Source organism: Ceratotherium simum, chromosome 39, assembly GCF_057802395.1.
Source record: "Ceratotherium simum simum isolate JZ-2026a chromosome 39, ASM5780239v1, whole genome shotgun sequence".
NCBI lineage: Eukaryota > Metazoa > Chordata > Mammalia > Perissodactyla > Rhinocerotidae > Ceratotherium > Ceratotherium simum.
Window position 1 is genome coordinate 2,236,559 of NC_141938.1, and position 23,917 is coordinate 2,260,475.

The window sequence follows — 23,917 nt, forward strand, 5'->3', positions numbered from 1 at the left end:
AGCCAGGGAGATCAGCAGTGACGGGCAGATGTGCTCGCAGGGGACAGGCCCTGGCTGCTGCTCCCTACTGCATGGCCTCCGAAAGGTTCTTCTGTCCACCTTCCAGGCTTCCAGACATAACTGGAGGATTCTATCAGTGCCTAGTTCATCAGACTGTTGTGGGCTTCAGTGAGATGGGGCCCAGTGACACTGACAAGTAGCATCACCAATTACAGGTGAGAGCGCAGAAGAGAAGAGTGGGCAGACCTGGGGGAAACCAACCGTAACAGGGCAGATGGAACAAGAGGAGCTGGGCAAGGCGCATGGAAAGCAAGAGGCTGGGACACCTTGGGGCAGAGAGAGGAGCCTGTCTTCCATGGGTCCGGGGACCAACTAGACCACAGACAACTGCAGATGGAAAGACAGGCCTGGGAGAAAAAGCCAAGTGGCAAGTTCTCCGGTCCCTGACCAAGGCACGTGGGGTGTGTGGGAAGCAAGGCTCTCGTCCCCAATCCTCCTGATGCAACGCTTCCACCCTCCTGGCCCAGAGCAACAGCCCTGCCCACGGTGCTGGGCCCGGAGCTCAACACATGGCACCACTCAATGGTTTCTGGCACCGGAGAGGAATTTATTTCCTGGACGAAGCAGCCAGAATCGTTCTGCACCTTTGTTCGTGAGCATGGTGCAGTCGGAGCCGACATTTTCTGACGGGGCCGTGGAAGAACAACTCAAAATGGATTCGGGGAGGGTGTCGGCTGAGGAGCAGCTGAAAGGCAGATCATGCTGCGGTCTGGAAGGCTGATGGCGGGAAAACGGATGTGGCCAAGTTTATAAAGTCAAGTACACCAGGCTTTTTAGTGAGTTTGCTGTAAGTCCAATCCTGGGATAGGTAAGCCACCTGCAGCTTAAAAGGGGGCCAGTCTAAGGCAACAAGAAGTCTCACTTGGAAAAAAAAAAAAAGAACAGGGAGTGGCCCTGCAGACCATACTACCTAAGAGACAGCCTGTGTCCAGGGAAAAACAGGCTCCCATTCAGAAGCGGAAGACCGACAATGCTCCCGAGAGCCGAGGGCCATCGGTCAATGCTGGGCAGGAGGAACAGTCCCTCCATGACCTGCCTTTCAGAGCCTCTGAGTCCTGGACACTTGGACTTCAAGGCCAGGTTCTAGACTGGGAGCCTGAGTGGGGAGGATAGGCCCACTGGCCTGCTCCAGCCCTCTGAACAGCCAGCCCAGAGCCACTGGCACACACAGTGGCTTCTCTTCTGATGTTCTGCTCGGCCCTTACAGGGTCTGTGCCTTGGGCCCTCTCCTGATCGGGACCTGTGATTCAGGCCAAAACAACGTCCTAGAAGGAAGAGAACTGTCCCAGGGCCCCCAAAAGCCATCTCTTTCCTCTCTCTTCCATCCTTCTCCTCCTCCCTCTCTCTCCGCTCCTGACATTCCCGTGCGGAGACGTGCACAGACACAAAAAGGCACTCGCATGCACAGGGATCCGTGTAGAATCACCGCCTCGCAGCCTATTTACAGACATTTTACCAAACAAAACATCAACTCCCAATGTTTGACAGGAAGCTCCTCCCCTCTTGTCAGGAGCAATTCCTCCTGAAGGGGGTTCCCAGCGATGAGCAGCAAAAACCCCAGGAAGGGGAGAGGGAAGAAAAGGAGCTTGCTAAGCGGGAGAAGGTAAAATTATAAGGTTGGAGCTGTCAAGGCAGAAAAAGAGGGGAAAAAGCAAAGCGACTCCACCATTAGAGACTTGGTGTGAAACACGGAATTCACAACAGCCAAAAACCTCAGTGCTTTGTCTGCGGAAAACAGATACAGCGGCCTGAGGGCTGGGAGGGCATCAGAAGCCACCCTGCACAGGCCTGCTCGGCCTGCTCTGCTCGAAAGCAGCGCACAGACCCTAAGATCCAGGACGGAGCGCCCGCGCCTGCCTCGCCCAGCCCCACAGGCTGCTCCCCACTGCAGCTCCTCATTGACCATCCTGTCCTCTCTCTCCAGCAGCACCCTGGAGAGGCCAAAGTTGGAAACAAAAGTGGAAAAGGGGCAGCCGTGCCCTGCACACAGTGGTGCCCGTTTTGTGGGCAGGAATGAATGGTGGAGGAAGACTTCCTGTGCGCATCCAGCAAAGAGCCAACTCAGGTTTACTGGTGAGGCCTCCGCCCTGCTCTGCTCCATGCCCCAAAGCGGAAGCCCGGCCCGATGTGCCTTCTGGAGAAGCCAGAGTGTGGCCGGCGTCCTTGCAGGATGGGAACAGGAGGGTGCAAGCCCTTCCCACCTCTGCACACCCTCCTCCCGACTCCTCCCACCCAGAGCAGTTACGAGGCCTGAGCCAAGGGAGAGGGCCTGAGCCCCTCACTCCCCGTGCCTCAGTGGGTGGGCAGTGAGGACATGGGCAGGTGGGGCAGGGGCAAGTGCCCCAATCTGGGTCCTTGCTGCCAGAAGGGCCTGCCAGAAGAAAGAGGGAATGGACAGGAGTGTCCATGGCCTGCAGTTCTCAGATACCCACCACAGGGTCAACACACTGGGGTTGTCAGCCTAGAGCGCCTGCATTCTCCAACATCCCTGGCGATAGACATGCCAAGCCCCCTGGGCTGAGGTCTCTGGATGCAGCACCGGGGAGTCCTCGGGACCCTCCTCTGGCCTGACTTGTCATCACCACAGTCACAGAGTGCTACAGTCAGGGTTCCCCATGTGACACCCTGACACTGGGGCAGGATCATTCTCTGCTGTGGGGGGCTGTTCCGTTCGTCGTAGGACAGTTGGCAGCCTCCCTGGCCTTAGCCCACTAGATGCCAGTAGTGACCCCCCCTCAGCAGTGACAACCAAAAATGTCTCCAGACATCGCCAGAAGTCCCCTGGAGGAAGAATCGCCCCACCAAGAAGCCCGATGCAATATGATCACCAGGTCCTCTTCTCCTAGGAGCACATCACACACAGCTCTGGGCTCATGCCGGCACAGACCAGGCACTCTGTTTGTCCCCACAAATCAACAGGGGCTGGTGGCTGCAAAGCCCCCTCAGAAGAGAGCCACTGTCCTACCCTGGCAAGTGCCCCCATGTCTCCTCATTCCGTGCCTGCGAAGGCCCATCTCTTCAGCATGGGGCCTGTGAGGGCAAGGTGCCCAGGGGCCTCCCCATCCACAGCCCTGCTGACCTCTTACATCATGGCAGAGCCCATGGTGGGACCCGGGCCTGCCCCTAGGGCCTGCCCAGCCCTTGGGAAGGGCTGTTGTCCCCACACCATATCAAAACCCAGGGCTTTTAATAGCTTCCTGTGGGGCTGGGCTCCCCCAACCCTCCTGCTCACTCAGCCCGGCTCCTGACGGTGGAGCTGCAGCGCCCTGTAATTACGGCAACTGTAATCTCTTTTACTAACAGGTAGATTAATAGCGAGGCAGGTTCACAGAGAGCCCCAGAAAGGAGCTGCTCAGCTGCCAAGCAGGCAGGAAGGGCCCGGCACTTCGCAGCAAGTGTGCAGAGGGCTGACTCGAACACTCGCTCCAGGCCGAAGGGGCTCAGGGCCTGAAGTCCGGCCGGCTGCACCCCTGAGAGACCTGGGTACTCACTTGGTGACCAAGGGCAGGTCACTGCACTCTCTCTGGGCTTCTGTGTCCTTGTAGGAGCAACAAGGGTTTGAACCTCATGACCCTCAAGTCTCCTCTTACGTTCTCAGGGTGTGATTCGAACTGACATTTACACACACACCCAACGTACACAGACACCCACCTCCTGACACTCGGAGGGTAACACGGACTGAACACCTGTAGAGGAAAAGAACGGACCAAGCTCCATATACAAGCGTCCCACCCACAACGGTCCGGCCACGGGCCCTCTAGGCACTGGACGCCCAGCACTGCCACCACAAGAAGAGGCAGGAAGAAAGCTGCCTCTCCCGGTCCTGCACAACGCCCTCCACCGCTGCATCTCACAGGCCTCCCACTGGCCTCACGGGCCATGGGCGGCTCCTACCTCACAGCGCCTGGGGACAGTCAAGTTCTGGGCGAGATGCAGCACTGAGTAGCAGGGGTGGGGGACAAGGGAGCCAGAGCCCTGAGACACTGCAGCCCTGATAGGCCAAAGAGATGTCGAAAGTGACCTAAGGCCCAGGTTCAAGGTGGATGAACACACGTGTATGCACATGCAGATGCGAGAGCACACGGCAGGAACTAGTGGGGACTGAGTCCAATGGGCACGTGCTCAAACACGCACGCCTAGGGGCCCGGGGAGGACACGGCCCTGGCCCTGGGGAAGAGCACAAGGGGCCCTGGGGGACGCTGTCTCTGGGGCGTGGTGTGTGTGTGTGTGTGTGTGTGTGTAGACAGAGTTCGAAGCCTGGAGAGAAGGGCTCGCCCTCCCTTAGCCTCCCCTCCAGTCATAGGAGGACACGCGCCTCTCCAGGCAGGCCCAGGGTCTGGCGGCAGATGGCGGGCCAGCCTCAGGGGTCGACAACAGCTGCTTCCTTAGGAACTCTTGGAGCACGTGCCGGCAGCCACCATGGGCTTGCACCTCAGCAGTGGCGCGGGGGCACTGCTGCCATTAAGATGCCATGGCTAGCACCTGCTCACTGCCAGGCAGTCCCCAGACACCCACACCAGCTCCTGGCCCGAGGGAACCAACACTGCTGGGGGGTGCGGGGGGGAAGCAAGGACCCCTCCCCTTCTAGCAGTGCTAACAGAGAGGGGCCTGGGAGGGGGGACCTCAGATTTACATAAAACAAGGGTTGGAGGGTGTGAGTGTGTGGGGTGACATCCAAGACTAGCTCTTACAGCGGACATGTGACCCAATGCAACGGACATCCACCTAAGACAGGAGGGGAGTGTGGGCTCATAAAAAGTGCACCCTGATGTGGTACCTGCCCGACATGTGCGTGACGTGCGTGAATAATGGTAGTGTCTTTCTGGGGCTCTGGGTAGCATGAACAGGGTACAGCTGGGGACGTGGTGAGAGGGACCCTCAGGTGCCATCTGCAGACATCAAGTTTCCAGACAGCAATTTAACAACTCATACAAAGAGTCTTCAGCAGAGTCTATATACCCTTTGCCTGGTAATTCAACTGCTAGGAAGCCTTCTCTGAAGTTCATAAACAGAGCTACAAAGCTTAATGCACCAGGATGTCCATCCCAGCAGAATTCACAACTTAAAGGCCTCCACAGATGAGGGATTACATCAACCCTGGCAGCTGAAGTCTCATGCAGCCATTTAAAAAGCATGGTTGTATTTTTTTAAAATAAGCATCTATTACATTTATAATAAAAGATAATTTCTCATTTCCAAAATGAAAAGGGAATAGAAGTCATTAAAAATGTCAAGAATTAGGGGCAATGCAGCAATAAGGAAAGATGCTAAACCACCAAAAATTAATTTTTGAAAAACTGTGATGTGGTAGAATACACAATGGTGTTAAATTTTAAAAGCAGCACCCCGAAGTGTTTATATTATAAACTCCAGGGCCAGCCCCGTGGCTCAGCGGTTAAGTGCACGTACTCCCGCTACTGGCGGCCCCGGTTCAGATCCCGGGCACGCACTGACGCACCGCTTCTCCGGCCATGCTGAGGCCGCGTCCCACATACAGCAACTAGAAGGATGTGCAGCTATGACATACAACTATCTACTGGGGCTTTGGGGACAAAAAAAAAAAGGAGGAGGATTGGCAATAGATGTTAGCTCAGAGCCAGTCTTCCTCAGCAAAAAGAGGAGGATTAGCACGGATGTTAGCTCAGGGCTGATCCTCCTCACAAAAATAAATAAATAAATAAAATAAACTCCAATTATTAAAAAATAAAATATGTGCATGAGTAGGTATAAAAAATGCAACAAAAGGGGCTGGCCCGGTGGCTCAAGCAGTTAAGTGCGCACGCTCCGCTTCAGTGACCCGGGGTTCTCCAGTTCAGATCCCTGGCATGCACCGATGCACTGCTTGTCACGCCATGCTGTGGCGGCATCCCATATACAATAGAGGAAAAGGGGCAAAGATGTTAGCCCAGGGCCAGTCTTCCTCGGCAAAAAAAGAGGAGGAGAGGCATCGGATGTTAGCTCAGGGCTGATCTTCCTCACAAAAAAAAAAAAAAAAAAGCAACAAAAGGGGCTGGCCAGTGGCATAGTTAAGCTCGTGTGCTCGGCTTCAGCGGCCCGGCATTCGCCGGTTTGGATCCTGGGCGCAGACCTACTCACTGCTCATCAAGCTGTGCTGAGGCAGCGTTCCACATAGAAGAACTAGAAGGACCTACAACTAGGATATACAACTAGGTACTGGGGCTTTGGGGAGAAAAACGAAAAAGAAGAAGATTGGCAACAGATGTTAGCTCAGGGCCCATCTTCCTCAAAAAAAAAAAAAATGCAACAAAAGGTGAATAGTGGTTATTTAAGTGATAGAATTTTGATGATTTTTATTTACCCCTCTAGACTTTGTGCTTATTTGGTATTTTTATGATGAATCTGTACTAGTCTTATAATCCAAAAACTAACTTTTTAAAAATAGTGGATGGATAGGAGACTATACATATGTGACTCTCTCCCCAAATCGTAGAACATAATGAGGCGATGGCAAACCACAGCCCCGCGGGTCCAGCGCACTCACCTGAGCCAGGCAGGCCTCGGCCTCCAGAACTTCCACGCTCAAGTGGACTCCAGGCCAAACAACACAGAGCAGGAAGGAGGGTGACACCCTCAAACCACTGTCACACTGCAGCACATCACACACCCAAGTCTGGGCACTGGGGCCTCCCCTCCACTGGATCAGGGGGACTTGGAGGGGAAAGTGGGTCTCAGAGAAAGTCAAGGACGGGCCCAAGGAAAGAGGTTCAAGACCAGGGAGGAAGTAGCTGGCAGGAGAATCTTAAGGTGGTGAGGGGAGAGCTGGGAATTCATTCGAAAACCGATGAGACCAGTTCTAAGGTCTGAGACAAGTGAAGGGGCAGCAGAGGCAGAATCGGTTTTGGGGTCGGCTCAGAGAAGCAGCTGTGAGTGCGAGTGTGTGAGAAACGCACTGTTCACAGTCCTTTAATAATTCATTGTTAAGAACCGAATCCAGCCACTAGAGCAGGGAGCATATGTACCAGCTGGGGGACGGCAGCCATCTTCAACCTGGGAGGCCAGGCCCAGAGGGGTCCCCAGGAGGAGAGAGAGGGCAGGAAGAGCCAGCCATGTGTCTGTGTCTGCGTGGGCTCCACACAAGGGGCCTGGAGGCCAGGGCTTCTGGAGAAAGTGGACAGGGAGCCTTCGAGCAAAAGGCAAACAACCCCGAAGGCGTGGGGCTCTTCTCTGCCAACTGTGCCGCAGGGCATCCCCCAGGCCAGCTAGGCGGGGAGGATCCGGCATGAAGGAGATCCCATCACAGGTGAGCTGGGCGGCCTCGCAGGCTGCTGCGTCTGTAGAGGACGTGGGCTCAGGAGCCTGTGCTTCTGTCTAGCAGGGCCAGCCAAGGAGAAAGAGGAAAGGCCTGGGTGAGGGTGGGGTGGGCTGAGCCAGGGCCTCTGGCCCACCCAGCAGCGGCTCCTCTAACAAGGGGCTGGGGGTGGAGGGGCCAGGAAGAGGGTTGCTCTTTCACCATTTTCATGACACCTCATTCCCATAAACGGAAAAAAACATTTCGAGAAACCAAGTCCCTTTCAACTCGTTAACCTACAGCTTCTCACTTGCCCGCCACATTCCTTCCAGCCTACCAGAAGCTTCCACCACTCCTCATCTGTCAAGATTCTCCCCTTGTGATGCCCACTCAGAAAGCACGCCAGTCGCTCTCCCCTGCCTTCACTCCCTGCCTTCATCAGCCCCGTTTCTGATTTTTATGCCATTTCATGCCTTTGCATCGTCTCAAGGATGGCCATCAGCTGCTTCTCATCTGAAGGTAATATTCAAAATGGGTTTATGGGGTTGTATAAAACTATATGCTGGGTGACAGACAGATGCAAAGGCAGATAAAACATAGTCCCAGTTCCAAGATTCCAGCCTAGCAAGAGAAACCTAAAAAATTAAGTGCAAAGTGTCACAGGGGAGCAAAATTACCTGGCCCCCAGCTGAGCTGGGTCCAATTTGTGTTCAAACGGTTCCTCACCCAGCTGACTGCTCACTTCTGTTGCAGACTCTCCAGAGGTGCCTGTCTCGTGACAAGGCACATAAAGGCACGACTTGCCACTGTGGGAACACCCAGCCTCTCCTAGGAAGGGTGCGCTGAGGAGGCTGACACATACCTCTGTCCACCGTCCACAAACCGGGGAGCGGGCTCTGCTCACAGGGCATCCGCGCAGCCAGAGGGCTTTGCTGGAGAGGAACACAATTCAAGGGGCCCTGCCAAGCCAGGCTGGCATCTGAGTAATTATATTAATGAATCTCTGAGCTACAAAATCTAATATTAGATGGTGGCTTCAGACCATCATCCTCAGTTACTGTCCCACGTGGCCAGGAACACTCCTGGGCAGCAGCACGGCTTGAACAGACCATGTGTGTGCACGCGCGCGTTGTTTAATTTAAAAGAAATGCATCTATTTGAAACTATGCCCAGAGATGTGTGTGCTGGGCCCACTTCATAAACCACGATACCATAAATAAGTGAGAGAAATCTGGCCCATTCTCGGGGCAGGGGCCTCCCACTTGGCCGTCTCTCTCGGGCCAGCCATACCCTGAGGACTACTACTCCGTGGAGCAGTGGCCTTTGTGTTCGAAGCCAGCACTGCTCCCCACAGAGTCCCCTTGGCGCAGCAGGCAGGGCCTTGCCTACAGACCCGTGTGCCCTTTCTCCCCATCTGTGCTCATCAGCTGTCTTGATCCCAAGTCCAGACTCAAAAGCTGGGCTCGACACACACAGGGGCAGCCCGAGGCCCAGCACACCCTCCTACCCTGGCCAGCCACCTGGGGCAGAGTGGACCACTGCACCACCATCTTGGCCATCGTCTGAGGCCCCATCCCAGGCCAGCAGAAACAATGACCCAGTTGGCCACACTATGCATGTGGTCAGGGCCAGAGGGCGCCAAGTAAACTGCAGCCAGGTAGTAAACTAAACAGGCACTAAACACAGGTGAAAAAGAAAATGTCTGCTATACTCGCGTGACTACATTTCAGGTACGCCGTGCAAATGTAATCAGCTGTAAACAACATCAGGCCGCTCAGAACCCAGATTTCTGTAAACTCCACAAGCCAGAATAGGTTTCAGCTACCTCGTCTGCTCCATGTGTGAAGTCTCTTTGGGAGATGAGCTTCTGTGGACAAACGCTGGCCCTGGGACTGGCACCCTCAGGGGCCCCGGGGCCAGGCAGCGGCAGCGGCCTGCTCAGGTCTCCGCGGGAAGAGCTGGCCTGAAAGGGGGCAGACGCGGGCAGGTTTTTCCTTTTGGAAACTCTTTGAGAGGCAATAAGGGATGGCTGTTTAACGATTTTTCCATTATTATTATTTTTAAATAAGAGGCAAACGATCCACACCAGCGCCACGCTGCCTGACAGGGCTTACTCTCAGCATCGTCTTAGCTGCAAAGGGCCGCTGAGCTTGGAGAGAGGGAAAGGTCCCCTCAGACCCCATGACTCCCTAGAAAAGGTCTCCCAGCCCCAGAACCCTACATGTAACCAATCAAAGTGCAGACAATGGAGCTGCAGGAAATTGAGGGGGGGCCTCTGCCAGCAGAGGCCAGGGCCATCTTGAGGAGAGACGAGCAGGTTCCGCTTACCCACCCCCAGGCAGGGTGCCCTGGCCTCGCCGCTAGTGACCTTTCGGGCCAGAGGATACCTCACTGAGGAACTGTCCTGTGCTCTGGCCTTGACTCACGAGATGCCAACAGCACCCTCCCCTGGCAGTGACAACCAACAGTGCCTACGGACACTGCCAAACGTTCCCTGGGGGCCAAGCTGCCCCTGGCTGAAAACCACTGTTCTAGGGTGACCAACCATCCTGGTTTGCGGGGGACAGAGGGATTTGCTGGGACGAGGGGCTTTCAGTGCTAAAACCAGGAAACGCCTGGGCAAACCAGGATGAGTCCATCACCCACCCTCCCTGCCTCCTAACTTCAACCCCCTGCCTGCCAACAAACAGTGTTTCCTCTTCTCCTCTCAGGGATGTGAAGAGTAGCTCTTCGCCACCCTATACGAAACTACCTCTCACACGTCGAAAAAGATTACATCCCGCCCCACAGCTCCTTCTGCGGCCAAAACATTATCCTTGTCTCCCCTTTCTTCCTGGGCGCCATTTCCCAGCACCTCGACTTCCACAAGGCTCTCTGAGACTTGCGCCAAATTGCTCACATATTTCTGTTATTACTAAGGCCGAAATTGGCCTAAACCTCTGGTAGGAGAAGCGGGCCGCCCTGGGGAGGACATGACTGGGGTGCAGGGCTCTGGTGTGCTCACGTTCAACTCCCCTTCAGCAAGTGGCTGCAGAGCCACGGAGAGGTCACCGGGGAGAAGAAATGACGGCGAGACACCACTGGCCTTCTCGTTCTCCCTGACATGCAGCTGAGTCTCCCATGACCTGCTACACACTGGTGGGGGCCTGAGACTTTCTAAAGAGGAGAGGAAAGGAAACAGAGTTTCCTGCCCTGGCACTGGTTGAACACTTGAGGGTAGATGGCCTGTCTTATCCCCGAATCCTCCGCCCAGGGGACCCCACCCGGGTCAGTCCCAGGCTCAGCAACCCACCCCTCAAGCTTTCTATCCATTTGTTTCCTCCCTTTAAAGGCCTGTCTTCACTTGGTCCCCCAGGGAGCATTCTTGTTACTACGGAAACAATGATGTCATGTGGCCGGGTGGGACTGTAGGTCCCTCCTACCACCCCCTAACTAGGTACCATGCCTGCCTACGTCACCGCTCAGAAATTTATAGCCCAGCGCCGGGTATTTATAAGGTGGCTCTGTTGTGACCACAGATTCAGTGCAGGGCTGGTGGCTATTTATAGCCAGAGGATATACACTTATTACACCCCCCCCCCCATATTCTGGGCCATGTGTTATGTAACTGTCATTACGCAATGACGCCCATTATATAATAATTATGCGCTAATGGGGATATAATCTGCAGGCATAATAAGGACACACTCCCCAAGGGCTGCCCTCGACCGGCCTCCTGCAGGCCGCCTTCAGGGATCTCCTGATCTCTCTGCACACTCCATCCTGTCCAGAAGAGTCACCAGGTGTCACCCTACTCCCGGCTGTCCTCTGCAGCCTCCCCTGGGCCAGCAGACCCAGCTGCAAAGCTCCCTCCGGATTCCTTCGCCCTGTCCTGTCCCTGCCCCTGCCCTAGAGAGGACACTCCTCTCTGCCGTATCTTTAAGCCCGCAGCAGAAAATTATGATGGGATCAATCCGGGAAGGCTAAGGGACACTTCAGGCCCCATTTTAACAAAGGACAAAAGCAGCAGCAGCAGCTGCCCCTGGAAGGAGCCTGTAGGGTCTAGAAAAGCCTCTGGGACGCCAGGCCAGTTGGCGGAGGGTCAGCCCCACACAAAGGAGAATGCTGGCCCTCCAGGAAAAAGCTGGGAAGCCAGCTCCAGAGGCAAGGGCCGGGGCCAAGCAGGGCGCAGCCAAGCAGGCCACTTCTCAGCAGCCCTTCCTTGCCTCAGAGTGCCCCCGTCCCGGGGCCAGGCCTTTGGCGGGGTTACACCGCCAGCAGGAATGCCCCAGAGCAGGATCCTGGCCACTCAGACACCAGCCCATGCTCTGCTGGTCACTCTGCTCCCGGGAAGGATGGGAACTGTCACCTCAGAGGAAAAGAGGACAGGGACATGGGCTCTGCACTGGGTGACAGGGGACATGAGTGGGAGGGGCAGGGGACAGGCAAAGTTAAGACCACAGTGGCATTCGACGGAGCCAATTCAATTAGCCCAAACATACCCTCTGCTCTTAAAATAGATAGTTCTATAGTTACAAGTTATTTGACATACGAATTGATGAAAAAAATTCGAAGAACCTACACGGATCTGGGAAGAAAGTTTCTCTCTGGGGCAGGAGGGTGATTTGGGGAGCCTGTCTGTCTCCTACATTTCTTTACGGAGAGTCTTTTCCTACTGTCATGAAAACAGCCCCAAACACATCACAGAAAGAGGAGCACTGAGGGTCAGGCGCACTTCCTGTCTTTGCAGCCCCCGCCGCAGAAACAAATGTCTGCTGCTCTCTGGGGTCCGGGGTGGGCCTGATGGGGTCAGCTGAGTAGCAGGTCCCCTGTTCTGGTCCCCAGATCAGCAGCTCAGGTGCCCAGAAAGCTCACGATGCAAGACATCGGGAGGGATGCTCGGGAGGAGACTCGGAGGGGGCTCATGATTCCCTCGGGGTAGAGGAGCCCCTAGATGGCTTCAGCCCAGCCACCTGCTGCCCAGAAAGGAAGAAACAGCACAGGCCATGCAGGGGAACAGCTGGGCTCAGAGGTTTTGTTGCCATTCGAGGAAAGGTAAATGAGGTCGTAAACTGGAGAGGCAAGAGGTAAATACGGGCAGGCGACGCTGCCTGAATCTGTTTGTTTCTCCCAGGCCAGAGGTTCTCAGCGGGGCCATCCTGTCCCCAGGAACACTTGGAAATGTCTGGAGATATTTTGGTTGTCACACCTGGGGTCGGGGGTTGCAGCTAGCATCCCGTGGGTCAAGGTCAGAGATGCTGCTAACCACTTTACAATGAACAGGACAGTCCCATGACACAGAATGATCTGGCCCAAAAGTCAACAGTGCCATGGTTGGGAAACTCTGCTCTACGGGGACTGATATCAGTCCCTGCCTCTTTAGGCACAGAAGCAGGAAAATCTCTAGCCGGGAGCTAGCCTCTCCCACAACCCAGCCCAGCATGCTGGGAGAGATTTTACATACACAGCCCCAAAGTTTTCAAACTTCAGGAAAGGGGTAAGGGTGAGAGTCTGTGTGAAGCAGCATAAAAGGTAACAAAGAGCAGATTATTGCAAAACTTCCAGTGATCATCTGGTTAATTGGGATAATTACATTCATTTTTATTTCCAACCATGATTCCAAGCAGACTCCCAGGAAAAGGGTGTGACCAAGCAAGACTCAGGGACCCCAAGATCCAGCCAAGCTGCCTGGCCCTGCGCCTAGACTTCCTGCACATTCTACCTGCCCTCCTCCACGCTCCAGCAGGGGTGCCAAGAAGCCGAGGTGGTTGCAGCGGGGTGGGGGGGCATCCAGCTGACCCACCTCCTTCTACGACAGCAAGCTGCCTCTCAGGGCCAGTGAGGAGGGAGCTAGTGTCAAGGACAGGCCAGGTGCTGCTCTCTGTCTCCACCCCACAGTGCTCAGCGGCCAGGGCAGCCCTTGAGCTGAGCCGCGTGCTGGGCTCCGGCCCCACCGTCGCAGCTCCTAGAGAGCTACCGAGACCACGGGGACCCACACAGCTTTCTCCTCTGAGACTCCAGCAAGGCCAGCAATCTCGGCGAAGCTCAAGGAGCAGCGAGGCCCGAGGAGGGAAGCCTAGGTGCTCAGTGACCTGGAACCTGGCTCCTTCTGCAGGAAGCTCATCGTGTGCCCCAAGTGCCTTGATGTCTCTGTACTTCGGTTCCCTTCTCTGTGCGGCGGGGACAATAATACCTGCCCTGGCGTATCACTCAAGCATTGTGAGGATGGGATCAGCTCCCGGCAGGCTGAAAAGGCTCAGCCAGCTGACAAAAATGAGCTAATTCCTCACCGTCTTTCAAGGTGCAGTTCAAGCAGGTCATCTTCCAGGCAGACTCCCAGGTCCCCCAGGTCTGGTTCACTGATTCCTCACTACAAACTGAGACCCCCATGTGCGTCACCTGAGCACACACACACAGCTTGGAGCATGGCTTTAAAACTAGAACCGGTGTGAGAATTTGGGTGGTTAACACACGGACAGGACTCAGCATGCTGCTCAACTATATTGGGCCTTCTTTGGAAAAATGGAATTAAAGCAGGGGTCGGAGACCACGGGTGTGCTCCCTCTTCCATTGACAGAGGACAAGAAGTTGTTGGGAGCCTGGACAAATGGGTGCCTTTAAGTTATTGGATGTCCCCCAAGTAACAGCAAATGATGGCCCTGACCTGCAGCAGTGGCATGCCAGGTCAGCATGAAGACATCAAAAGAGAGGAGAAGAGCCAGAACACGCCCCCACCGATAGACGGGCCATGGTGGCTGGTGGGGGGACAAGTCAATTGGGAGACAGGCCCACAAAGGGTAACCCCAAAATACTAAAAACAAAAAAATCCCCAGAGGGCCAGAAAGTCAGGTATTAGACAGCCATACAGACAAAGTGGGGAATCCAGGCACCAGAGGGGAAGGCCAGTTCAGCCAAACCTCCCTGCCGCAGCCCCTCTGCCTGCTGGGACCCTCTTCCAATGCCAACAACCCTTCGGCTCAAACATGCTTAAAATGGCGACGGCGGCCTGCGGGGCCGGGCGTTTGTCGTGCTGTTTTCCACGGTGCCCTCAGTGCCAAGAAAAACCTATCATCAGAAATGCCATCAGCTATATTTATCTATCTCTCAGCCCCCCAGCCTCCTCCTCCCGTCTGCCAACCAGGCCCTGCGGAGCCCCCCTCACCCAGTGGGCACACTTCCCTGTTGCTGACGCCCGTGACCACCTGCCCAAGCCTGGCTCTCAGCGCTCTCTTCCCCGGCCCTCCCAGCAGGCCTCCACAAGGCACGACAACCAGCGGGCTGCACCCCTCTTCTGACTGGTCTGTCGGGGCACACCCACAGGTACTTAAAGATGCACCCTGCTAGGCGCTGCTCTGGGTCTCTCTCGTCCCAAACCGAGGGTGCAGGTGGCCCTCTGTCTCCATTCAGCCTAAGGTCCCCGCTCGCCGGGGCCTCAGCAATACCAGCCTGCCCGCAGAGTCCTCCAAGTCACAGGCTGGGGCCTCCAGGTGGGGGCACGCACGCTGCAGCGTCTCACAAACCAGCCGTCGTGGAGAGACCAGAGGCATAGGGTGAGGGACCAAGCCTGGGAGGACAGGGGTTCCCCCGGGGGCCTGCGGGCACCACTGCTGCAGGACACTGGCAGCTGGCTGGGCAGACCTCTCAGGCCTCCACCTAACTCCCCAACAGAGAGTGTGGAGCCCCAGCCTGTGCAGCCAGGCGCTAAGAATGTCCAAGGAGCATGGACGCTAGAAGGACCCCTACCCCTCTCCCCTCCAACCAAGAGGGAGATGGGAGAATCTGGGATGATCAGGGGAAAGGGCACAGTCAAGGCTCAGGACCACTCAGATCCTACAGCCTCTGCTGGGGACTCGGCTGACAGAGAAGGTCCTTTGGTGCCAGGCACCACAGACCTTTCCCGACCCAAGCACCAGGGCTCCGACTTGACCCTTCCCACCCTCAGGCCTAACACAGAATGTCTGAAGGTGAATCCATGACTATATCCTAAACCCCCACACCTCCTCCTCTCGCTTCGGGGGGCAGCCCACTCTTCCCACCCAGCCCTCTCCCCAGAAGGCTGCCCCTCGCCTCCAAATCCCCCAACTCAGAAAGGAGTTCCAGGGAGCTGACTCCTCTGAGAATGAAGCAACCCAAATAAAAATTTTAAAACCCAGAAGCTCTTTCTCTCCTGCCCCCTCCCCCTCCGCTGGCAAATGAAAACAAACAAGAAATCAAAGAGGCCTTTTGTGCGAGCACCGCGCTGACACGGCTGGGGCCTTTGAAAGGACTTCTGAATCGGACACTGAGGATAAAATAACTGAAGCGTGGCAGCTCCTGAGACGGGGGTGGGACTGCCGGGGCAGAGAACAAGCGGTGGGGAGGGAGCCACCGTCCTCCCTGGGCAGCAAGGGGGACACTCAGCTGGGCCCTCTCTGCCCAGTGCTGCAGGACGCCAGGACAGGGGAGACCACGGCACAGCCCTCCCGGGCCCACCCTTCCTCAGCACCCCAGGTGTCAGCAGCACTGGAAGGTGGCCGGGACGGGCCTTGCCTCCCCCTTCACAGTCCACTGGGAGCTGCCCGCAATGGAGTCCTCCCCTCCAGCAGGGACCACAGCAAGCTCATGCCTACAGGACGCGCCCTCTGGAAGTCATCGTGAGGCCTGCACCCAAACCCTGCCAGCCGCATGCAGGAGTCTCTCATTCTTAGAAGGGCCTTGCTCACAGTAGATTCACCAAGTGCGTATTTCATAAATAAAGGAAATTCGACCATCATTTGGCAGTGCCAAAAAGTACACTGAATCCTCAGGAAGTCCTTCTGCACATCTGGACCCCAGCCCTCCTGCTGCAGAATGGCCCGTTTGCTCCCAGTGGGCAATGGAGCACAGCTGGTCACCATGCTCGGGCTTTTTCATGGCCCGCACTTCACCAGCTCAAGCTCACACAACGGTGGTTCTTTTCTCCCTTGAAGTACAGCTTCCAACTCAGCCAGCAGAGTGAGCGCTCCACCAAGACCACCTGCACAACGCAGCCAGCGGGACTCCTGACGGTTGGGTGGACACGCTATGCACAGAGGGGACAGGAGCAGACAGTCAAGGGAATCCCCAACAAGACCAAGCCCAAGGACCGGGTCTGGGCCTTCCTGACCTTCTCTTTGAAGTCACTCCCCCTCTGAGGCCAGCCTGGACCCCGTCACCCCTCCACACCACCAGAGCCAGGCACCCGTGTCACAGTAACAGAGCAGAGGCGCCGCAGCCAGCTTCATCGGAATGCTACCTGGGCAGCGGCACAGGCCCCAAGCTTGTTTAATGCTTTAACTATTGTCATCTTGCAATTCATAATCATTTTGCACTAGGAGCCCTGCATTTTCATTTTGCACTGGGATCCACAATTTATGTAGCTGGAAAGCCCTGCAAATCAGGTAGCTCCCGCGAGATCTGATCGCTCCCGGAGTTTCTGTGCTCAATTCCAAACGCTCCAGTTTAAGAGGGCCTCAAGGGGGTGGTGACCAAAATGGCAAGGGCTCGAGGAGCTGCGTCAAATGCAGGAAGCGTGAGGGACTGGCAACTGTTTGGCCTGGAGAAGGGACAGCTTCCAGGGGAGAGGGGTAGAAAGGACCCACGAGAGCTGCCTTCAGCATTTACAGGCTGCCGTATCACAGAAAAATCAGCTCTCCCCTGGGTCGTCCCTTAAGACAGAAATAAGACTGACAGGCAAAGGTGACAGGGAGAAGGCCCCGGGCTCACGAAACCCAAACAGCAGTTCACAGCAGCTGCCGTCCACTGCTTGCCTGCGACGTGCTGGCATCTTTACCTGTTAGCTGTTTAATCCCTTTGACCATCCTCTGAGTTAGACGATCAGAAGAATCTTACAATGACCAAAGCTGACCTCTGAACCACAGTGACATCTCTTCCGGGATGTCCTAAAGGGGATGCTATCCTGGGTTAAAAGATAATCCATACATCTTGCTAATTTTATGAATCTGGTTCCTAGGCCCTGCGGTCTTTGCCAGCCCTGGCACCAGATGGCGCTGCCTCAAAGATACAAACCAGTGGCATTTCTGGGCCTTGAAAAAGGAGGCAATGGGTGAGGTGGCACAGGGACCACAATGGGGGTTAGCCTCCTGAGAGGGTAGCTGGTGCTCCTGTGGCCCCTCCCACGCACTTGTACCAGAGCCACCAGACAAGCCCGGCGTCCAGCAAAGGTTTGGGGCCGGGGAGGCGGGGGCAGCATCGCCGGCATTGGCCACATCTTGGCAGGGCAACGCCCCCCACAACCAAGGAATGACGCAGACGAGAAAACCTCCCTTGGACGCAAAAACCAGTGCTCACTGCAAAGCCCCAGGCCCTGAAGCAGAGAGCAAAAACCAGGAAGCTCTTACACCTGAAAAGGGCGACCTTGTGCTTGAAAAAGTTCACTTAGACAAATCCTCAGGTGCTAATCCATTTCCTGGGACAGGGAAGACCCAGCCATCCCAGGACCTGGAGACGAGGAGGGAGGCAGAATCTCCTTTCAGAGCAGCACACTGAACGACCCAGGGGAGCACAGCCTGCAGAGTCCAGACGGTAAAACCCTACAGGACAAATCACCCAGTTCCTTCAACAACCACTACCCAAAAACCGCCACAAAAGAAACCAAGACCAAGGAGGAGGAGGAGGACCACCACTTAGAGATTATGAGTCTTAAAAGACAGATTAACTCACTGCGATGTATGGGCCTGATTTGGATCCTGATCCAGACAAATAGACAAAATTAGGAGATTATCAGGGAAATGTGAACACTGACTAGCTATCTGACCATACTAAGGAAATTGTTGATTATTTTTAGGTGTGATAGCAGTATTGCGGTTACGTTCTTCAGGAGTCCTTATCTTTAGAGATGTGTATAGAAATATTTACAGATTAAAAGCCATGATGCCTGGATTTTCTTCTAAATAACCCAGCGTGGGTGGGCAGTGGGGGTATGGATGAATTGAGACCGGCCATAAGTCGGCAACTGTTGGCACTGGTGACGGGGGTTCCTTCTACGTGGGAATTTCTCCATAATGAAAATGCTAAGATAAAGAAAAGAGCCATCACGTGCATACAGGGACTTTGTGGGCCTCCACTATGGGCCCATCACAGGGATCTGACGGGGGGAAGCTGATGTTTCCATTCAGTAAAGCATTTTATTACTTTCAGATTTTTTTCCTTTCTGAGGACCAAGGCCTAGGCTAGGGAAGGTCTAAAGACGCTGGTTCACCTTTAAAGCCCTGTAGAAGCTTTCGAAATAGTCTAGCAGACTTCCAGACCAGCTCGGCCATCTTTCCTCACACAAGCAGAGCACTCCTGGCCCCACATTGCCTTCCATCTCCGGCTACCTGCCCCGGGACACCCCGTTTGGACAGAAGGATGTCACCAGCCTCCTCCCCGTGGCAGTGCTCTCTGACCCTGCTCTGTCTCACCTTTCCCTCCTAAATGGGACAGACACATGGCAGTGAGAATCTTTCCTAGCAGGAAGGCCGCCCTGATGGCTGCAACACGCTCTGGGCGGCCTTTCGGGCCCTGTATTCTGGGAGTGGAGTTCCCAACGTCCCACATGCACCCTTTATTCCCTCTCAATGACGCCGCCTCTTGAAGCTTCATGTAGAGCAATACAAGGGCCCATGAGGGCCACAGATGATGACGGCGCCTAGAGGCGAAGCTAGGCCCCCATGCTTACCACCATGTCAAGTTTGCTTGTCATCAAACCTGGCACCAACAACTCAGCCCAGATCAGGTTCTTCAGCCCAGTTTTAAGGGAAGAAAAGCACTTCTTTTAGAGTCCAAAGCAACTCTTGTCTGAGCCCTTGCTACCCCAGCCCCCACATCCAGTTCATACTGGGAAGGAGCAAGTGACGCCCTACTGAATATGTCTGTGGGTGTGGACGTGGAGAAGGCCATGCTGTCAGATTGACGCCGTTTGGGGGCTCAGCCAGAAGATAGTTTATAGCAAAACGGGGGGACTTGGGGAGGAAGCCGTGGCCACGCCGTGTCATCTTGAGACCGCCTACCCAAGGCCCACTGGTGGCCCATGCTACACCAACTCACCCCTGCTCCTTCAGTGAGGCGTGCTTCACTGAATTAATTGCTGAATTAAAGCCCTTGCAGCAAGAAAAATCCTCCCTTCATGGAGACTATCTGGAGTCCAGGGACCTGAATTAGGACATTTTTTATAAGTCGTCTATCAGTTCTCCACTCAGCTTTGGTCAAGGAACGTGGCCTCAGCGGGACAGAGGTGGCCTCGGCTGCATGCGATGGAGCATGAACTCACTCACACTCCTGGGCAAATGATCTCATTATAGCTGCGGGGCGGGCGGGGGCACCTCCCTTCTCCCAGCACCTGCCCGGTCAGTCCAGGAGCCAGGAGGCTGGCCAGCAAACGGTCTCCTTCAACACACATACTTCATCCCACCTCAGCCCCATGCTGGCAGCAGTCAAAAATCTGGCCTAAAATGAAAGAGGCGAGGGAAACAGCTCGACTACAGGGATCCAGCTAGAGAGTGGGGTGGGAGGAGGCCAGCATAGAAGGAAGATGAGTACTGATTTCTGTCTTCGAGGCCCTAGTTCTAAAATCAGAAGGTACAGAATCCCCTCACAGAGGAGCTATCTGACAGACACAGGCTCAAGGCTCCAAGCCTCTCCCAAGCCACCTCCAACACCACTAGGCACTCTGACTTGCTGTGTAGACAAATAAGGAGATAACTTTAAAAATTTTTTTTTAGTCTCTTTTCCAGAAAGAAAAACGATGAATGGAGGAGAGGACTTGCAGTTGGTCATTCTTCGTGATGGGTCATGACAGTCACACAGGGCCAGGTACAGGCCTAGAAAGATCCACAGAGGTAGTTTAGGTAGTTTAGCGGGGGCTGGGTGGGTCCACTGCCTCCAACCAACTCCCAAAGGCACCTCTCAGAACGAGAGAGAATGAGCAAGAAGAGAGGCCTCAGACACCACCTCTTCCTCCCCCGAGTTCTCAATATATACACTCTCAGCACTCTGCCCGGTCGAGGTTACATTCTGGACGCGATGCTGAAAGCTCCCCCAAATTTCATTTCTGGATTAAGTCATACCGCTCCTTCCAACTTCCCAAACAGGCCAGGGGGTGACCACAGCAGAGAAGTGAGTCGCTTTTCTTTTTTGTGAATGAACAGGAAGGAAGACGCGCACACACACACTTGCGGGAAAGAACAGTCACTAGAGTTGAAGTTAAGCCACATTCTCTTACATTCGCATAAAGAGAGAAAGAAGGGAAACGAGGGGGAAAAATATTGGAATGGTGGAAAGGAAAACACACACACTCACACACACACACACACACACACACACACAGAAAGGTTTGGTAGCCCTCTCATTACAAGTTGGTTGGGCATAATGTAAACACACTTCTGCCTTGCTTAATCACAGAGGGCCGCCGTTTAGGTTTCAAAGGCGGCAGTAAATTGGGCGTAGCTGAGTGGAGGCTAAAAATTAACCAGCCATCTCTGTTTCAATTTGTAAGAAAACAAAAGCGGAAAGAAATTATAAAAAGGGAAAGGGTAGGGGAAAAAAACAACAAAAGGAACAGAGGAGGAGAACGGAACCACCCTGACCCAAACACAGGGTAAAAGGAGAAAAGCCAAGAGGAGAACGGGAACTACTTGGAACACAAAAGGACGAGGGAATTTTACAGGTTTTTGACTGTCTGTTGCCTCTCTAAGACCTCTTCCGCAGCAAGGCCGCTCCCTGCCTTGCCTGTGCGGGTGAGAGCCTCTCTGCCCCCAGCAGAGGTGTGGGGGCTGCGGACATCCATCCTGGGGGTTCACCACTTCAGCCCAAACGCGGGGAAGGGGAAGAGCACAAGGTTTTCACTCTCTACGGAATCAAATGACCTTCCTACTCTCTGACAGCCAAATCCCAGCCAAAACACTCCCGCCTGGGCATCTGGGCCCCAGAATCTGCCCGCCTCTGCCTTTTCTCCTCTTTTCTATTCATCCTTTCTCACGTCTGGGGGTTTTACACGCCCCTCTCTCTGCCAAACTGCTACCTACCCCGCTTGTGCCAAATCCGGCTTTTCCCCGGGACCTGAGGGTAAGCCGCAGAAAAGCCAGCACCTGCCCCCCAATACTTCTTCTGACTCATTTTAAATCAGAGCAACGAGTGATTTTTTTTTTCGGTGGTGGTGATAGTATTCACCACAAATTCTCACCATGATGGATAATCCTAGGGCACCCTGGCCCCAGTTCTAAGACCTGCAGTGTCTTTGGGATAAGCTGAGTCCTCCAAAGATAGAGATGCACGAAAATCGGTTAACACGGCAAGGGAGCAAAGGAGGAAGAACAGAGAGGGAAATGGAAGAAGGAAAAAGGGAACATCAAACGGGCTGCAGGCCTCGGCAGGACGGCAGGACGGGCGGGCAGGAGGGCGGGCGCACCAGCTAGGCCCACTGCAGGTATCGCCCACTGCAGGTATCGTTGGGAAAGAAGAGGAACAATAAACAGCACAAAAGCCAGCAAGTGAAATAAAATGGGGGGATTGACAGCGACCTACCAGGAGTGTGGACAAAGTAAGCCAGATAAAGATCCAGTTCTTTGATTGTGACTCCAATGTGATGTGGCTGGACGCACAGGCCGGGGTTCGAGCACTGGGGCGACTTGTAGAGCCGCTCCCCGTCAGTACTTTCCAGGGGGATCCCCTTAAACAAAATCACCATGACCAGGTCCAGCCGCCACACCTTGTCGGCCTGGCGCAGGCAGTCAATCCGCCGGATCTTGCCCTTCTGGTCGGGGTTGGAGAGCACGCAGCAGGGGGGCTTCTTGCCCGTGATGGTCAGCACAAAGTCCTCTCGGAACTCGGGCCGGATGTCTTTGCGCAGCTTGGCCAGCAGCCGGGATGCCCACTTCTGCTTGATCTCGGGCTTCTCGCCCAGCAGCTCGTCCTTCACCGCCCGCTCCTCGTCCTTCGACATCCGCTTCTCGTGCTTCTTGAAGTACTTGCGCTTCCGCGCCTGCAGGTTGAACCAGGTGTAGGAGAAGGCGCGGACGTGAGGCAGCAGCGCCTCGATGAACGGGTGGAACTCATCCTGCAGGCGGCAAGCCGGGAGCATGCGGGGCGAGGGGGGAGGAGGGGAAGACGGGGTGAGGGGGAAAGAGAAAAGGAGAAAAGAAGCGTTAGAAAAGGGCACAAGGAAAATCGCCTTCTCCCCCTCCTCCCCCAGGACAATTTTCTCTCGCGGTTGTTCTACAGAAGTGTGGTCTGGAGCCACCACCAGCCTCGCCAGCCGCCTGCTCCCATCTCAGCCTCAGCAGCCAGACAGAGGCACCCGGAGCCTGAGCACACACCTATTCTCTCTCTCCCTCACTCACTCACACACGCGCGCACAGACAACGCTGCCGTCCACACACACACACGCTGCTGGTATCCCCGCCAGGCTCTGTCGCGCCCATGACATCTCCATGTTCTATCGCAGCTGCAAACTCATGTCAGCTCGCCCCGGCGCGGTGTCCGGTGTGCACGGACGCCCATGGACGCACACGCGGGGCGTGCGGGGGCGCCCCGGCACCCCAACACCCGTCGGTTTTTGGCCACCCCCAAGAGAGAACATGACATCCACGAGCAAGTGAGGAAACGAGTCTGGCTTCCCCCTCTCCAGGAGGTTTTCCTTCTCTTTTCTCCTGCTCTAACTGGAACATCCACCCCAGCATTTTTAGAATCAGATCTAAATCCTAAATATGTGATTTCAGCTTTGTTATCAACACCGATACTAATGTTAACCACAGTCATAAGGAACAAAACACTTCTTGTTAGCACAAATAAGGTGGTTGTCTCGGCCACATTAGGGTTAAAAGCTACACAGGGTGTCCTGTGGCCCCGTCCCCACTGACCCCTACACCCTCTTTCCCACTCAGTCAGGTGACAGAGGGCCGGGCTCTCGCTTTTTGGTTTTTTTTTTTTTTTGCTTGTTTGCTTGTTTGAAGTTTAAATAATAATTGATTTCTGTTTACAAAAATAAAACTGGAAAAAATTAAATAATTACCATTGATCTGAAGCACCCGGCAAAGCCCAACGCCCGATTCTGAGCTTCTGGACTCAACAGAGTTGTGAGTTGGGGGCGGGTGGGGGAGGGGGAGGGGGAGGAGCAGGGGAGGAAGGTAAATGTTTTAAAGGGGGTTATTATTGGTGTTCTGGGGAATAGGGGCCGGGCTTGGGTGGATTCTCAAACCCTCCCCCCTCCCCCCCCCACGCTCCATTGCACAGAAGGGGGAAATTAATATTTTTTTTGAAAAGGAGCAAAAAGAAAGAAAGGTCAGAGACAGCAAGCAGAGAGAGGGCGCAAGCCGGTTGCCACACACGCCAGGTAAACAAAAGCCAACAAAAAAAAATTTCTTTTCAATTTCGCCCCCTGTGCATCTTCTTCCAGTTTAAAAAAAAATATGCAAAATTAAAAAATCGAAACCTACCTCCCAAGCCCCCCCAATACACAACACACCCTACCCCACCCCCGTGCAAAACAAAAACAAAAACAAAAACCGGGAGGGGAAAAGCGGCAGCTGAAGAAAAAGGCTTTCGGCTTTGGCAGCGGCACAGGGGTGTAAACTTCCAGCCGCCCCCTCCGCCTCTGAGCCTGATCGCAGGCAGAGGGGAGCTCGCGATTCCCGG

At 54.8% G+C, this 23,917-nt stretch overlaps 1 protein-coding gene across 1 annotated transcript in view; it reads right to left on the bottom strand.

The window, feature by feature from the left end:
- The window catches only part of NFIX (nuclear factor I X), a 65,207-nt gene extending 42,843 nt beyond the window's left edge, over nucleotides 1–22,364 (bottom strand). The window contains exon 1 of the mRNA XM_004442555.3: nucleotides 21,809–22,364. Within this exon, the coding sequence (XP_004442612.2) occupies nucleotides 21,809–22,364 (556 nt within the window). The remainder of the gene's footprint in view (nucleotides 1–21,808) is intronic.
- Between the last annotated feature and the right edge of the window lie 1,553 nt (nucleotides 22,365–23,917).